This window comes from Trichechus manatus, unplaced genomic scaffold (assembly GCF_000243295.1).
Source record: "Trichechus manatus latirostris isolate Lorelei unplaced genomic scaffold, TriManLat1.0 scaffold00246, whole genome shotgun sequence".
Classification (NCBI taxonomy): domain Eukaryota; kingdom Metazoa; phylum Chordata; class Mammalia; order Sirenia; family Trichechidae; genus Trichechus; species Trichechus manatus.
In genome coordinates this window covers 2718928-2737179 of record NW_004444182.1, presented here as the reverse complement: position 1 = coordinate 2737179, position 18252 = coordinate 2718928, and the positions used below count along the sequence as shown (strand labels likewise).

Genomic DNA, 18252 nt, shown 5'->3' with positions numbered 1-18252 from the left:
TTTATTTGCTTTATTGTTTGATTAATGTCTGCCTGCCACATTTAATTGTAAGCTTCATGAGGAAATGCATAATATAGCATCTTTGTGTGACATCATATGATTGCTATGAGTCAGAATTGACTCGATGGCAACGGGTTTGGTTATTTTTTTAAATGCATATAATAGTCAACATGCATTTGTTAAATAGATACATAAATTGATGAGCAACAAGCATAATATAAATGTCACATGTCTAGACTTCAACTAGACCTAAACCTTTTCTTCTGTCTCTACTCAAAAGTTTAGTCCATATGACAGAAAAGACATATGATAAAACCTCTTAAAATATATAATCTTGTGCTTACTTAGGCAGAAAATATTCTTTTTAATACAAGGATTATCTCCATAGTCCCTGAAGTGAATACTTGTTCTGTGAAAAGGTTAAAATTTATTTTTGAAAGTGCTCAAGTAGTTAGAAATTAATATTCTCCCAAGTCATTGAAATGTTAAATTGTCTAACCTTCTAAAATACTTCACATTTTTCCTTGCTTTGAGCAAGACTGGGAAATAAGGCAGACTCCATAAGATATTAATATACTTGATGTGTGTTGTATCTGTGGGCTGACGCACACCCGTGGGTATGCTTCTGCCTCCCTTTTACTGAGGACTGTATCAGACCATCAAAAGGCAAGTTGATCAGTAGTGTGAAAATACATTTGCAATAGAATACAGGAAATAATTATATATATATGTGTGTGTGTGTGTATACATATATGTATATATATGAAAATATTCATTGTAATTGTATGAAGAAAGAAAAGAATTGACAATTTTGAAGTATTTTTGCCTACTTAGACAATGATTTAAATTAAAAGAGCAAGTTAGTATTACAAAACTCTAAAACCCTCTTCATCCCCTCACTTATGCTTATCCATTTCTTACAACCTTTAGCACTCAGTTGGACATTCCTCACACTCAGTGTTGCTCTCCAGTATGTGTAACAGAGCTTTCTTATTTTCACCTGCCCCATCAGCCCACCACATCTCTGTTCTCTCTGATACTCATCTCTCCGTTGTCTGCCGGATTCAGTTTGACTTCTCAATAAGAAGGCTTTTTGGATTCCATTATCATTCTGTTGCAATTCCTTTTATTTTTGGGGAACTAAGTGAAACATTTCCGTAGCTGAAGTTTTATAAAAATCTAAAATTATTATTTAATTCTCATTCATATGTCTTAAAACTTATCGAAGTGTGCTTTCTTTGAGGAGTCCCTGGGTGGCACAAACAGTTAAGCGTTCAACTACTAGCCAGAAAGGTTGGTGGATCGAACACACCCACAGGCACCTCAGAAGACAGGTCTGGTGATCTGCTTCTGAAAGATCACTGCCTTGAAAATCTTATGGAGCCCAGTTCTACTCTGATACAGGTGGGGTCGCCATGAGTCAGTCAACTAGATAGCAACTAACAACAGCTTTCTTTGAGCAAGCAGTTGTCACTTGAGCTCTCATTACCCGTGTACTCTCTTTCTTGATTCCTTTTTATGAAAGTACCGAGCTTTAAACTATTACAGGCTTCGACAGCAGACTGAGGTGGAGTATGCTTCACCCCAGTTATTGTGTTTAATTACGTTGACCCAGAGACAGATTGTTTCACATGTCTGAGATAACGGTCAAAAGCGCCCAGAGAATTGTTAAGAGGATACATGGCATGTCCAGTGTGCAGACCTTCACTTCTCATCTCATCTCCTTTTCTCTCTCCCATTTAATCTTTACCACGCATGCTTATATTTGGTTCATCCTCTACTTGGCTTGTTATGTAATCTTGTTTTTTGTGTTTCCTTGGTTTAAGGAGAAACACTATGTTTTCAGTCACTATGTTGGTGGAATTTTGAATTAATATTCTTGGTAGGCCAGAGGATAACAATGAGAACTCCAGTATGATTCACCTTGCAGTGCCTGGCATCTTGCTAACTCTACTTCGATTATTCCCAAATCTCTTTATCTCATTAATTCTCCCTGTGAACATGGAAATTAGCTATTGTTATCATATAGAGTTAGGCTCAGTTAAAGTTACTTGCCTCAAATCACACAACTAGCATGTAGAAAAGCTGAACTTTTATCCAAAGCCCTCTTGACACCAAAGCCAAGGTCCCTTCTGTTGTAACATTCTGGCATGGACCTTGAAAACTACAAGGTGCTGGAATGGTGGATGTACTAATAATCCATAGACAAGTAGTATTGTAAAAAGAAGAGTTGTGGATCCACTTAGTAGGGAAGGAAGGTGAGGGCCAGACTACTTATGGGAACAGAATAAGCAATGAATGATATGCAAGCAATAGCTTTTTTTAAAAATGTTTTTTCTATTTTTATTGTTGTAAAAAGATACATGTAACAACATTTGCCAATTTAACATTTTTCAGATGTACAGTTTAGTGATACCAATTACATTAATCAAGTTGTACAACCCCACATTTCCCATCACCCTCGACAGAAACTGTTTCCCAAACATTGGTTCCCCTTTCCGCCTCCCTCCCACCCCTGGCAAGCACTAATAAACTTCGATCTCTATATATTTGCCTATTCTTATTATTTCATGTGAGTGAGCTCATAGAATATTTGTCCTTTTGGGATTGACTTATCTCACTCAGCATCATGTTGTCAAGGTTCATCCATGTTGTGGCGTGTATCAGAGCTTCATTTCTCTTTATGGCCGAATAGTATTCCATTGTATGTACAGACCACATTTTGTTTATCCGTTAATCCGTTGTTGAACATTTAGGTTGTTTCCATCTCTTGACTATTGTGAATTGTGCTGCAGTGAACGTTGGTGTACATGTATCTGTTTGCATTGCTGCTTTCAAGTCTCTTGGGTATCTAACTCGGAGTGGAATTGCTGGGTCTTCTGGTAGCTGTATGTTTAACTTTTTGAGGAACCATGCAAGCAGTTGTTTTTGAACTACATGTCTAGCATTTTGGTGAGCACCTAAATGTAATAAATAGTAGCAAAAAAGAGAAGAGGCATATATGAAAAGTTCAGAACCGTATCTAAATTTCTAACTTGTAGGCGGTCTGTATAATTTATGAGGTAAGTAATGGGGCGGAGTCAAATGGACAAGGAAAGAGAAGTGCCACAATTAACAATTTGTTTCAAAACTATCTCTAAAGGCATCCAATAAAAAGTTCATCTGTCACATTTCTGTTGATGATAAAAAAGCAGACAGCAATTGCCTAAGAACGCATATAATTTTCATTGACGATAATAAATCCATTCTAATTAAAATTAAACAAGTACTTAGCGTTTTGGTTTTACATTTTTTGAATGTATTCTAATGTCCTTCTTGGTCTTCTATTTTTATTTTTCAAATGTATTTTTAATGCCAAATAATAACTTTAAAAAGACAGTTTAAATATAAATATGCTACTTCTTCAAGCCCCTCTTAAAAATATGCTGAGAGTAATGTACCCTGAACAATCATCAATTTAGTGTATGTTTTGGGCCCTTTAGACCTTCCAGAAAAAAAAAAAAAAAATGTGGCAGTGATAAAAAAAATTCCTTAAAGATATTGTATTTAAATAGAGTGAGAAATTAAACATAATTTACTACTTTTTGTAATTTTGAATTCCAAAATTTAAGAGCTCCTCTTCGACCTCATACTAGTGGACAATAAAGGAACCATGACATCAAATGTGTGCCCAAGCCAGGTAGCATTTAGTCACTGGTAGCCAGTGCAGTGTCCTTCTCGGTGTGTACTATTAAAAATACAGAGTGTATTCAGCTTATTGAAGCCCAAAGAAGAGCCAGTGTGGCTGTCCTCCTTTGCTTCTCTGCACAGCCACGTGCTTCACAATTTAATTATTACTTTTGATAAAGGAAAAAAATTCCTAACGTTAATGGGATGACTGATTTCTTAAATCTGTCTTTGACTGATGCCGAAAAACTCTCACAACCTGTGTCCTCTCACTAGGTATAATGCATAAAGGGCAAGTTCAGTATTTCATCCATGAAAGTGGGACTCAATTTATAATAGAGAAGCTTTTAATCTTTGTACATCCAGCCTGACATGCTGAATTTTATTTAACAGCTGAGTTTCACAGACAAGGACTAGCTATTTCTTCAAAGAACCTGACAAAATGCTGTAATCCATTTCTTTCTGAAATTGCAGTTGTTAAATTTGACACAAAACATTTACAAATGCCACTTTGCCTTTCCAGCAATTAAGGAGTTCAAAAAAAAATCCGTTTTGCATGTCATGACTTTGAAATTATTATATTTATCATGAATTGTACCTTCCATTTGTGCTGTCAAATACTTTGGCGGTTATGTTAAAAAGGGAGACATCAATTGTGAATGGGTGTGGAAAAGGGTTTCTTGATGTACAAAAGTGTTCTATTTTAAAGCCATTTGAGCAATTTTGAATCATCTACTGCTGTGAATTCCCACAAAAGTAGGTGACCAATTCATTTCCCTTTAAAGGGAAGGAGCTCTGTGAGTCAACGTTCTAGGCCTCATTTCATCATGAGGAGGGTCAGTGGATGGTTGACTGAAACTTTCTCCTTCCTGTCTCATCGTTTCAGTGTTGATTCTCCTGATCGTCACTATGAGAAGACGGAAAAAAGAGCCCCTCATTTTTGACGAGGAGAGGGATATCAGAGAAAACATTGTCCGGTATGATGATGAGGGCGGAGGAGAGGAAGATACAGAAGCATTTGACATGGCCGCGTTGAGAAACCTCAACGTCATCAGAGACACGAAGACCCGGAGGGACGTGACTCCAGAAATTCAGTTCTTGAGTCGACCCACGTTTAAAAGCATCCCAGATAATGTCATTTTTAGGGAATTTATTTGGGAAAGACTGAAAGAAGCCGATGTGGATCCCTGTGCCCCTCCTTATGATTCTTTGCAGACATATGCCTTTGAAGGAAATGGCTCAGTGGCTGAGTCACTCAGCTCTTTAGATTCCATCAGCTCAAACTCTGACCAGAATTACGATTACTTAAGTGACTGGGGACCTCGCTTTAAACGACTTGCGGATATGTATGGAACTGGCCAGGGGAGTTTGTGCTCATAGCCTTGGAACTTTCCTTTGAAACGTACTGAAGAAAATGTAAAAGCAAAAACCACTACCCACAGAAAATGAAAACTCCTCTTGCGGGAGGAAACGATGGCTGTAAATGTGTCTCCATTTTTAACTGTTTGGGTTTCTGCCTTGGTGAAGCGTATCTTCATTAGACTTATCCAAGGGACTGCACTGACCCCGACTCTGAGCATTTGAAGGCTTTTTGATAAAAAGAAATGCTCAGCTGTTTGTGAATAGATAGCAACTCTCCTATACCTGCAAAGGCACCTAACCTCTATGAGTAAGCAGTGCCTGTGTCATCCATGAGCCAAGGCCCTGTACATACATACCTTCATGGTACTGCCAGTGAGAGGACTAGAATATGACCTGCCATTGAAGTCTTGGAACTTCTTGCATATCAAAACCTGGGACAAATTTAATTTACAGTGATGCTTTTAGCTTGCTAGATATAGAACCCAGCAGCATCTCCTTGCTATTGGTTAGCAAGTTTTTTTTGTTTTTGTTTTTTATTTAGGAGTATATAAATTCTTAGGCAATCTTCCCCAAGTGAACCTCCCCCAATACAAAGCCAATATAATTCAGTTTAAGGCAACATAAACCATTATTTAGCAAGTAAATTATGAAGCGCTCCAAATAATTCTGAAAGTTTGCAGTAGTTTTGAGATGCTTGTGTAGGTATGAAAAAAGTTGCTGTCTATTCGTTGATTGTTATTATCTCTTCTGATTTGTACAGGAGAATTTTTTTTTTTTTGACACATGGTGTTGTATTTATTTTGGAGCTCCAATCTCCACTAAATTCAGGTCCATCTTACTGCCTCATAGTATTAAACTCGTCACAACATGATGATTTTTCTCCAGTCTGAGCTACATGAAGGAAGCGAAGTGTGGAAATGGAGAAATAATAGTAAAGCTATTGAGCCCTGTCGTAGTTCATATCTCAGAGAGGAGCACGGCTATAAGGACACATGAGTTGTTCTTCTGAGCCATTAGAGTGTACAAAATATTAGAATAAAATATTGGTACTTGGTATTTTAGAAAGAAGACTACAGAGAGAATGGAGATTCTCTTTGATGCAAGATTTATTTTTCAAGGTCACACGTTCTATATGCTCCAAAGACTTTCGAGAACATGCCCCTACCAACCTCTTTTGCTGTAAACATGTTCAGTCAACGACTGACATTTCCTTTCCTTTATATCTTAAACAATGTAATGTTATAAATTTCAAAACCAGTCTAAATTCTGTTGCAAGTATGTCCCTCAAGAATTAACCAAGTGACATATAATTTCTCTACTGGTTTAGATGTGCCAAAGTAAGGCGGGCAATTTCAAATGATCACATGTGCATAAGTTTGAAGTGGGATTCTTAGAATAAGACTTTTACGATTAAAAAACAATGTTTCTACCTATCATTTTTTCCTAGACCAATACTAGTTTAATGTGCATATATTCAAATAAGAAGGAATTTATTTTTTTCTTTCTTTCTCCTTTTAAAAAGAATTTGTCATTGGGTTCCTAATAAATCTGCAGATAGTGGACACTGTGTTGGGAATTGCGTTCAGAAAGTGCTTTTTTTCTGAAGGCAGACACTGGATCCAGAGTATCCATGTGTGGATTCCATGCCAAGAAACTATGTAGGAGTCTGTAAACTTGCAGCCCACCTTTAGAAATGAAGTCTTTGAAAGTGGCCTTCAGCTTCATCAAAATAAATTATTCAGTAAATTTGATGGTCTGCAAACAGTCCTTTAGTTTGAATAAAGTTTTATAGACATTGTTTCATAACTAGATAGATATGCTTCTTGCTATATTAATATACATATATATATGAAAAACCAATTTTGTAACAGAGTAAAAAGATTCTGCTCTTGACTTGTAGTCACACGTGTAAGTTTTTTCAAATAAAAATATATATATATAACGCTAACCAAGTTCAATAAAAGCAGAGTGTACTGTAGGAATTATATAGACGTTACATCAGCAAGGTGCTGAGAAAACAGTTTTATAATAATCCCCTTGTTGTCTGCAAGAAGATAAAATAGTTTAGTACTTTCGGATTATGCTGTCAAAACTGCTGATTGTTGCACATATCACTAAATGGAGGTTTGAATGTGTTTTGGAAAAGGAACATCATTCACCCTGGTTCCTTTCCTTTTAAAGTATATACATTTTTCCTTGTTTCTTTTTTTTTTAATTTGCCAGTAATAGTTTGGGAAAAGAAAGGCTCAAATTTAAATAATGATTTGAATTTCTTGCATTTACCCCATCGCTGTTTTTATGTTTGGAAGATTATATCAGTATAGTATTGAACTTGATTTAATGGTATTTTTAAAAAACGTTTGAGATTGTTGGACAGATGTCCTTAATAGAAACAGAATTACATGGAGTCCTCTCTAAGCTTAATTTTAATGGTGTTGAGTTTGTTGTTTTTTATTTTAGTTTTCTGTATCTCTATCTTAATTTTCTTCTATATATCACTGTCTGATGTGATACTTGAGAATTAGCCCTTGTTTTAAACTCAGACTGAAACAGTTGACGAATAAAATCAATCTTAAAGCTAGTTAGAGAATCCTCCCAAAATAGCATTTAATATACACCATTTAGTCCCTTAAAATGAGTCCCTGGGTGGTGCAAACAGTTAATATGTTCAGCTGCTAACTAGGAAGTAGAAGGTTGGAGTCTACACAGAGGTGGCTTGGAAGAAAGGCCTGATGATCTACTTCCAAAAAATCAGCCATTGAAAACCCTATAGAGCACAGTTCCACTTCAATACACATGGGGTTGCCATAAATTGGAGTTGACTAGATGGCAGTTGGTTTTTTTGGAGTCCCTTAAATTCAGTAGTGTAGTGGAGGTAGCTGGGCCTAACTCCCAAGAGCCGATTATGCACATCTTTACCCAACTCCACATTTGGTGATGTCATTTTGGTAGGTTGAAGGCAGCCATATAGGGAGTATTGGCTACAGCTACCTTTTTTTTCTTTCTTTCTGAAGAAGCCATCAAACACATTCTAGCACTCTACTGTTTAAATTGCTTTATAAAAGGAAACCTCATGATTTTCAATATAATATGAATAGAATATCAAATAATGATATGAAAGGAATTTATGCTACATCCAACTCCTAAATATAAATGAATGTGGTAATGATTTATTTATGTGGTATCAAATCCTTGGCGTTACCCATAGAAAGAGAGAAGATCCACTTCATTACGGGAAACAGTGGTTTAACAGTTTCGAGTGCAGACAATAGTTCAGGAAGACAATGACTTTAAATATATTCAGTTCATCCTCATAGGGGCACCAGTAGAATTCTCAAATGTAAAACAAACTGACAACAACAATAAAAAAAGACTCAGGTGCCCAAAGTAATGAATAATTTTGGGGGACATTTTAAACTAATTTCTTGAAAGTTATTTGCATTTCACTTGTTACTCTCCATCTCAAGGAAAGACACTCAAGCCCCTTATTCTGAATTGTTGTGTAACTTTAAATCAGCATAAAGACCGTGAAAACCAAATTATCGAGAAAGTGGACTTCTGCAGATCAAGCCTAAATTATCAATCTGGATTGCCAGATCAAGCTCATTGTTAAAGTAGTATTCCAAGGTCAGCTGCAGACCAGAATCAGGAAAGACATGACAAGAAATGACTACCCAGGTGGAGGCAGTGAGTAGATCTTTCTGCAGGCCATTAGCTAGATAAAGCTGGTAGCCTTTTCCCTTTAACAGGAGGCTCAGCTGTGACTACAGTTGAGGTTAGGAGACTACAGGACAAAGGCAGGAAGTAATAGTGTTTAATAATGATAGCTGCCTTTTTCACTCAGCCCACTGAGAATGTTTAAATTATTTTAACTTAACGCACAATTACTTTTACTACATTGGATGATGAGTGATCTTAAGCCATTATTCTCATGTAAACTGTGTAGTTGCAAAAGGATGAGTGATATTGGTGTTATGACCCACATGCCCAAAGAAACTTAAATGCAAATAGACTGCTAGCAATTATGTCCAAAAATAAAATCTAAAAGAGCTTAAAATCAGTTAAATACATGGCAAGAGGCAAGAACAATTTAAATATTTTAAAGTTTTAAGCACTAGCTGTAAATATTAATCTTTAAAATTTCAATTTTAATTTGACATCTATTGACTTATAAAATGTTTCAATTACCCCAATTGCTTTTATCACTATTTACAGGCTTATTTACAGTTGGTGTAATTAAATTAAACTGATTAAATTGAAGCTTCAGCTTACTCTAACTCTTTCTTGTTAGAGATGGCTGGATGAAGGTGGAATATATATGACAACAAGCCAATTTATTTTCTATTAGTCTGTGTTCTATATTTGATATTATGTAATTATTTTATAATAACAGTAATGTATATTGTGTGTGTCTATGATTGTATCTAAAAGTTTGGCAAGGAAAGCTAATACAGTAATGTTAGCTGCCTAGGTCATGATAATAATCAAAAGAGCAAGAAAGGATTAATAGTATTTGCATTTTGAATGTACCTGAAATTGCTTCGAAGAAGTGAGATATTATCCTTAAGTAAAACAGGAGGTTATTTGAGGTTGTAATTGGTAGGCATTGTAAACTGGAATTCTGAGGGTAAATTTTCAAGCAAAAACAGGACAGCCGTTTGTGTGACATTCTGACACTTTTTCATTGCTATGCTAACTTCTACTAGCTAGGACTTTAACCGAAAAGGATGTGTGCCTCTGTGTGTGTGTGTGTGTGTGTGTGTGTGTATGAGAGACAGAGAGAGAGTGTGTTAGATGAGGGAACATTGTGCAGTATGTCTAAAGGGACCCTTAAAATAGTATAATAATACCTAGTTAATGCCTGTATATTATATTCATTTAGCAAGTAACTATTGGGCAATAAGACTAAAAAACCTGGTACTGACTGAACGGAGAAGTATTTTGTTTGTTTTAGCAATCTAATTTGATTTATATTCAGAAAAGCATTTTGGTGGTTAAGAGGAGAGCATTCAGCTGAACTATCTGGACAATCATCTTGTTTTTATTGTGTAGATGAAATCTCATTGTTAACACAAAATACAGAGTGTGAATTAGTTATTATGAAATGTCACTGGGTTTTGTCATCTTGAGTATTACAGCATGAGAGTGTGGTGTCCTCGAAAGCACCCCGGGTCTGTGGTTATAAAATCTAGGTTAGAAGCTCAATTCCAGCACAGTTTTGCAGCACCCAAATGCCGTTCTCGTTCCCTTAATCTTTATATGTTCATGATTAAAATTGAGTTAATTACTACCCTGTCTGTTTCAGAGGATTGTGGGATGATTAAGTTCTTGTAAACTGTACAACACTGTAAAAATGTAAGGTTTTATTATGGAAAATTATGGATACAGTGTAATAAGGTTGATTATATTTATTGTTATGTGGTAAACACAGATAATTTCTGTTTCAGAAAATATGTATTAAGGAAGAAAACATGTAATTAGTGCCCTAAATTGTGAAAGAATATTCAAATTGACAATTGGCATAATTAATTGAAACCATTACTCAAAAACAGTCATATTAAGGGATGGTAAAATCTTTAAAGGTTGGAGTGTAACCCAAACTGATTTGATTATGTATAAGAATGAAGGATATCAACATGGGCAAAGAGTTACAAATAAAGAACAGTTCTTTTCCACTCATGATGATGATTGAGTGGAAAAAGGCCTTTAGATGAACATAACCTCACTATGGAGCGCTGGTGGTACAGTGGTTAAGAACTCAGCTGCTCACCAAAAGGCCAGCATTTGGAATCCACCAGCTGCTCCTTGGAAACCCTGTGAGGCATTTCTGCTCTCCTGTAGAGTCACTATAAGTCAGAACTGACTCCACAGCAAGGGATCTGGTTTTTTCGTTTAACCTCATTACAGAGCACAAAGACTATGAAAGGACAGTAATGGGTACAAGTTAGATTTCTTACAGACATTCAGAGTAGAAAGAAAAGGAAAGAAAGTTAGGCTCTAGAGAATTCAATAATTTTTGTCAGTCATGACTGGCATGTGTGTAATTAATAATTTATACACTTCATAGAAGTAGAAGATAATACTGACTTAACATGAAACCATTCTGAATAAAATGTATTCTTGTTTTGATGACTCAGAAAGCACTTCCAATAACTTGCAGTAGCTCATCATAGCCTTTAATCAATGAAGCAGCTCTGGGGGATTAAAAAATAATATACGCTGGATATTACTGTTTTGTCAGTGATGTTTTACTCATAAAATGAGTGTTAATGAGCCCTCTATTCAACTTTAGCTGTTTGTTATCTGGTTATTGGCAGTCGATGTGAACAGGCATTATAAATAAATACATTAATAAGTATGTAACGAGAGAATGTTGAGAAGTTCAGCATACCTTCATTCAAAAACATTCTTACAATTGCCTTCCATTAATGAAATCGTACCAAGGGTGTACATTTTTGTAAGGAAGGTATTAAGCAGAAAACAATTATATGATTCACTATCCTGCTGGTTCATCTTCGTTTTTTTCTGAGCATAAACACAGTTCTGCATATCAAGATGTGGAATATGGTGTATGTTGTTACACTATAGAAAGTACTTCAAAAAGTAATCAACCTTTTAAAACAATAGTTTGACAATTGTATAGAAATTGGATTTTACATGTGAAAGTTTTAAAGGAAAAAGAATTCACCAGGTTAAATATACATATTATACATGCATATATTAATTTTATGATATAAAATATATATACTACACACACATCACATCTCTATTCACACACACACAGTACAGGCATATTTGGCCTCAAATTACATTTATGTGTATGTATACACCCACTCCTCACTTATTGACATGGGTAGGTTCCAGAGACCAGGTCATTATGTAAAATTGTCGTTATGTGAGAGGGCCACGCCCCATCTTTGGCACCGGTAACCCCCACCCCTGTGGCTCTCCCCCTATCGGGTGCCACCAGCGTGTCTCGGGATGCTTGTGGCATGGCGGTCCTCCCTTCCCCACCATACCTTTCCCACCACACCTTCCCCACCACCGCAGAGCCCACGGGGGTTGAGGGTGGGGGCTGTGGTGGTCAGGGGCTGCCTGCTACCTCCAGAGCAGCAGGGGCCCACTGTCACCTGGCCGCGCTCCAGGCCTCCACGGGGACCCCCGCCTCGCCTCTCCACCTTCCCGGCTCCGCCGTCGCCCGAGACAGGCCTTGGCGGCAGGCGGCTCCCTGGCCTGCAGGCAGGTGAGACCGGGACACTTGGGCCGGGTGGAAGCTGCAGAAACAGCAAAGAGGCCTCTTTGGAAGAAGAGACTTACGACGCCCCCCTCCCGACTCCTGGGGTCCAGCTCCCGCTGCCTCCTCGCAGCCCAGCTGCCCCACCTCCTGTGCGCCGCCCACCTGCCTGGTGTTCGCTCCCCACCCAGGTAATACCAACTGCTGGTGGCCCGTGCAGCCTCGCTCCCTCTTACAAACCTCGCCTTCCTCCTCCTCCTACTTGTCTCAGGTAGCATCCTCGTTAACGTGCAAAATAGATGGTAGATTTTTTTCTATTGTGGTAAATGTGAAATGTCAGACAACAAATAGTCTGTAAGTGACAGTAGATGTATATATATACGTATACAGAGCGAGAGAAAGAGAGGGAACACATACATACAGAGGCAGAATTTGAGCCTAATGTTAAAGTGAAGCAATGGGCTTTGCAAATCTTGTTTTTAGTTTTTAAGGTAATTATGGCTATCCAATCCAATGTCTACAATTAAATTATGTGAGGAAGCTGAAAAAAATACTGCACATTTTAAAGCTGTTCTTAACTACAGATTTCAGAATTCCTTTCTCAAAGTTTAGAGAAATGAACAGTTTGTATAAGTAAACATACAGCGATACTTTCACTGAAAATGTTACTGCATATTTCTGAGGCTCCATTATAATTATGGAGCCCTGGTGGAGCAGTGGTTAAGAGTTCAGCTGCTAACCAAAAGATCAGTGGTTCGAATCCATCAGCCACTCCTTGGAAACCCTATGGGGCAGTTCTACTCTGTCCTATAAGGTCATTATGAATCGGAATCGAATAGTCAACAACGGAGTTTTATTATAATTATATGCAAAATAATTGCATCCATATTTTTCTGAAATATTTTTGTTTCCATAAACTTCACTTTGTTGTGCTCATGCAGAACCTGTACATAGACCAAGAGGCAGTCATTTGAACACTACAAGGAGGTACTGCTGGTTTAAAATCAGGAAAGGCGTGCATAAGAGTTGTATCCTTTCACCATACTTATTCAGTCTGTATGCTCAGCAAATACTCTGAGAAACTGTACTGTGTGAAGAAGAATGTGCATCAGGATTGGAAGAAGACTGAGTAACAACCTGCGATATGCAGATAATACAACCTTGCTTGCAAAAAGCGAAGAGGACGTGAAGCATCTACTGATGAAGATCAAAGACTACAGCCTTCAGTATGGATTACACTTCAACATAAAGAAAACAAAAATCCTCACAACTGGACCAATAAGCAACATCATGATAAACGGAGAAAAGATTGAAGTTGTCAGGGACTTCATTCTACTTGCATCCACAATCAATGCCAATGGAAGCAGCAGTTAAGAAATCAAATGATGCATTGCATTAGGCAAATCTGCTGCTAAAGATCTCTTTAAAGTGTTAAAAAGCAAAGACGTCACTTTGAAGACTAAGGTGTGCCTGACATAAGCCATCGTATTTTCAGTTGCCTCATATGCATTGCAGAGCTGGACAATGAATAGGGAAGACCGAAGAAGAATCAATGCCTTTGAAGTATGGTTTTTGTAAAGAATATTGAATATACCATGGACTGCCAGAAGAACAAACAAATCTGTCTTGGAAGAAGTACAGCCAGAGTGCTCCTTAGAAGCAAGGATGGCAAGACTTCATCTTAGGTATTTGGACATGGTATCTGGAAGGACTAGTCCCTGAAGAAGGACATCATTCTTAGTAGAGAGTCAGCAGAAAAGAGGAACACCCTTGTCTTAGTCATCTAGTGCTGCTATAACAGAAATACCACAGGTGGATGGCTTTCACAAAACCCATTCCAGTTGAGTTGATTCCAACTCATAGTGACCCTATAGGACAGAGTAGAGCTGCCCTATAGGGTTTCCAGGGAGCATCTGGTGGATTTGAACTGCCGACCTTTTGGTTAGTACCGTAGCACTTACCCACTATGCCACCAGGGTTTCTGGCTTTAATGAAGAGAAGTTTATTCCTTCACAGTAAAGTAGGCTAAAAGCCCAAATTCAGGGCATCAGCTCCAGGAGAAGGCTTTCTCTCTCTGTTGGCCTTCTCATCAATCTTCCACCGGACTAGGAGCTTCTCCACACAGGGGACGTCAGGTCCCAGGTCCAAAGGACGCGCTCTGCTCCCAGCCCTGCTTTCTTGGTGGTATGAGGCCCCGAACTCTCTGCTTGCTTCCGTTTCCTTTTATCTCTAGTAAGATAAAGGGTGGTGCAGGCCACACCCCAGGGATACTCCCTTTACATTGGATCAGGGATGTGACCTTAGCAAGGGTGTTACAGTCCCACCCTAATCCTCTTTAACATAAAATTACAATCACAAAATGGAGGACAACCACACAATACTGGGAATCATGGCCCAGCCAAATTGATACACACATTTTTGGGGGGACATAATTCAATCTATGACAACCCTCAACGAGATGGATTGACACGGTGGCTGCAGCAATAGGCTCAAACATAGCAACAAATGTGAGGATAGTGCAGGACCAGGCAGTGTTTTGTTTTGTTGTGCGTAGGGTGGCGATGGGTCAGAACCTACTTAGTGGCACTTAGCTACAATAACAAATGTTACTCCAATAAAGAGAGATGAAAAGAGTCTCAAACATGCTAATTCAATTGACCACAGAACCCATCCTGAAAATCCAGGTCCAATTAGAAATGAAACTATCAACCTGGAGTCTGAATATGTCAGAACCTAAAGAAATCATTTTAGTTCAGCTCAATCACTACCTTCAGACAGATAATCTGTTATAGTGTTAATAAGTATTTGAGTTTCTTTCTTTTTTGTAGCATCTATAGATAATAAAGTACCGATTCAGAGCTATATATGTGCATAGCTGTATGTGACGTGTGAGCTGAATAGGAATCAGTTGTGGGAAACTAGACAGTGATAATGTGGTGTTTAGTTTATCGCCATGTTTTCTTGGTGTGTGCTTTGCTGTGTTTAAAAATATTGAGAAAAAAATGTTGCAGATAAAGATATTATAGCAGAAAATAATGTTCCAAATTCCTGAAAAGTCGGAAGACTTGAGACATTGCAGTGGCTATTTTTTTGTCATCCCTCTCAGCCATGACAGTGGTGCTAATTTGACTTCCAATTTATATCTCCTTACAACTTGGCAAAGAGGAGGAGTACTATTGTAACTGATGTTTGATGTTTGCTTCTAAGTGACTGATTTTTTTATCTAAAATTATCTCAATAAAATTTTTTCATGGGTATGTCATTTTAAGTTTCAGAATAGTCTAATGTAATATATGATTTCATTTTTTTACAAGTCTGTGAATCGTCCAAGTTAGGTATTGTTGTACCTTTTTCAAAGTGTAAAATTAAAGTCCAGATTTATAATTGTAACTTAGCCAAGGAAAATGCGAAGTAAGTGGTTGAGATGAAAGAAGGATAAAAAACCTTTAAGTCATTTTCTATTGCCATAGACCTTCCAAGAGTAGTATTCTAGCTTTGGTGACTGGGAGGATAAGAAGATAGTTTAACTCATTTCAAAACCAGATTCTCCAATCTTAAATAACTGTTTGTTGCCTTAAAAAGTGGGGGAGGGGGGAGAAAAAAAAAACTAAACCCACTCCTGTCGAGTTGATTCCAAATAATAAAAAGTAGGAGACCTCTTTATTTATTCTTTTATTTTAAATTCTAAGTTGGAACAATGGCACTAAATTCTGTCCCTCAAAGTAATAAGAAAATGGAAATATTTATATTGTTAGTAAGCTGACACTTAGTATGTTCCAACCCATTTTCTATTATTTCTTTGAGGGGACTGTGTGTCCTAAGAAGCACAAGTTTCATTTCTTCTTCCCTCAATATGGCAAACTTAGTATTCTGAGGGTCACCCTCTTTGCAGATTCATGTACTTTTTACTACACTGATGGCTCATAGAGTAAGGAAAATCTCCACAGTTCCTCTACCTTGGTCAAAAAAATTATATAAAAAAGAAAGAAAAGAAAAATGAGGGAGAAAGTCGGACCCCAGAAGAGTGGCTGTAAACAAAGAGGACCACTGAAGTTTCCCTGAGGGCTGCTGTCAACCCAGTGTTCAGCCCGCGGAAGGCAGCAAGTCATCTGCATTCAACCAAGACCCAGTAACCTGAGTTTGAGGCCAGTTGCTTTTACTACTTCCCGCAGATTTTCAATCAGATATGAATGAACAAACAAAAATTGCCAAACAGGAAACAGACTACTGTGGATGAGTTTCCAGAAATACTTTAGAACTTCAGATACTGCAAATTATCACAATCATAAAAAGAAAAAGCCATATATGAAATGTTGAAAGAAATAAAATATGGAATTAAGACATAAGGAATAATAGATTGTCAACGATCATGTATATTTTTAAAAGAACACAATAGTTCATTTAGAAAGAAAAGATGCATTTTTTTTCATTGTACAAAATATATATTGATAATATGAGATTTTTTTTCCCCTGGATAGTATTTTATTGTACTTTAGGTGAGGGTTTACAGAACAAATAGTTTCTCATTAAACAGTCAGTGCACATATTGTTTTATGACATTGATTAACAACCCCATGACATGTCAACACTCTCCCTTCTCGACCTTGGAGGACCTTTTTTCTTTTTCGGTGAAAATATACATAGCCAAAGATACACCATTTCAAAAATTTCTAAATATACAATTCAGTGACATCGATTACATTCTTCCAGTTGTGCTACTATTCTCACTATCCTTTTCCAAATTATTCCATCACCATTATCTTCAACTCATTGTCCCCTAGGCTTCCTATCAAACTTTTGAGTTGCTGTTGTCAATTTGATCTCACATAGATAAGTATATTTGTACTTTAGATGAAGGTTTACAGAACCAAATAGTTTCTCATTAAATAGTACACATATTGCCCTATGACAGTGGTTAACAACCCCATGACATGTCAACACCGTCCTTTCTCTACCTGGGGTTCCCTATCACCAGCTTTCCTATCCCCTCCTTTCTTCTAGTCCTTGTCCCTGGACTGCTGTGCCTCATTAGTCCAATTTTGTTTTATGGGGCTATCCAATCCCTGGCTGAACGGTGAACCTCAGGAGTGCCTTCACCACTGAGCTAAAGGGTGTCTGGGGGCCATACTCTTGCGGTTTCTCCAGTCTCCGTCAGGCCAGTAAATCTGGTCTTTTTGTGGATGTTAGAATTTTATTCTACATCCTTCTCCAGCTCTGTCCAGGACCCTCTGTTGTGATCCCGGTCACAGCAGTCAGTGGTGGTAGCTGGGCACCATCTAGCTGTTCTGGACTCAGTCTGGTGGAGGAGGGCTTGGTAGCTATGGTCCATTCGTCCTTTGGACTAATCTTTTCCTTGTGTCCTGTTCTCGTCATTCTCCCTTGCTCCCAAAGGGATAAGACCAGAGGAGTATCTTAGATGGCTGCTCACAGGATTTTAAGACCCCAGACGCTACTCACCAAGGTAGAATGTAGAACATTGTCTTTATAAACTGTGTTTTGCCAACTAAGCTAGATTTTCCCCAAGACCATGGTCCCCACAGCCCTCCGCCCAGCAATTCAGTCCCTCAGGGAGTTTGGATCTGTCTATGGAGCTTCCATGACCTTTCCTTGTACAGGTTGTGCTGGCTTCCCCAGTATTGTATACTGTCTTACCCTTCACCAAAGTTACCACATATCTATTGTCTATTTAGTATTTTCCCCCACATCCCCCATCCCTTGTAACCAACAAAGATTATTAATTTTTGTGTGTAAACTTTTTCATCAGTTTTTACAGTAGATGTCTCATACAATATTTGTCCTTTTGTGATTGACTTATTTCACTCAGCATAATGTCCTCCAGTTTCATTCATATTATGAGATGCTTCACAGATTCATCATTGTTCTTTATCGTTGCGTAGTACTCCACTGTGTATATGTACCATAGTTTGTTTATCCATTCATCTGTTGATGGGCATCTAGGTTGTTTCCATCTTTTTGCTATTGTGAACAAT

The 18252-nt window shown here is 37.7% G+C and overlaps 1 protein-coding gene across 2 annotated transcripts in view; it reads left to right on the top strand.

Annotated features, from left to right (window-relative positions):
• Positions 1-5124, top strand: part of CDH7 (cadherin 7) — a 125937-nt gene extending 120813 nt beyond the window's left edge. For both annotated transcript variants that reach the window (XM_004389455.2, XM_023724443.1), the window contains one exon: positions 4553-5124. In XM_004389455.2, the coding sequence (XP_004389512.1) occupies positions 4553-5046 (494 nt within the window). In that variant the 3' untranslated portion in view covers positions 5047-5124. The remainder of the gene's footprint in view (positions 1-4552) is intronic.
• The last annotated feature ends 13128 nt before the right edge of the window (positions 5125-18252 follow it).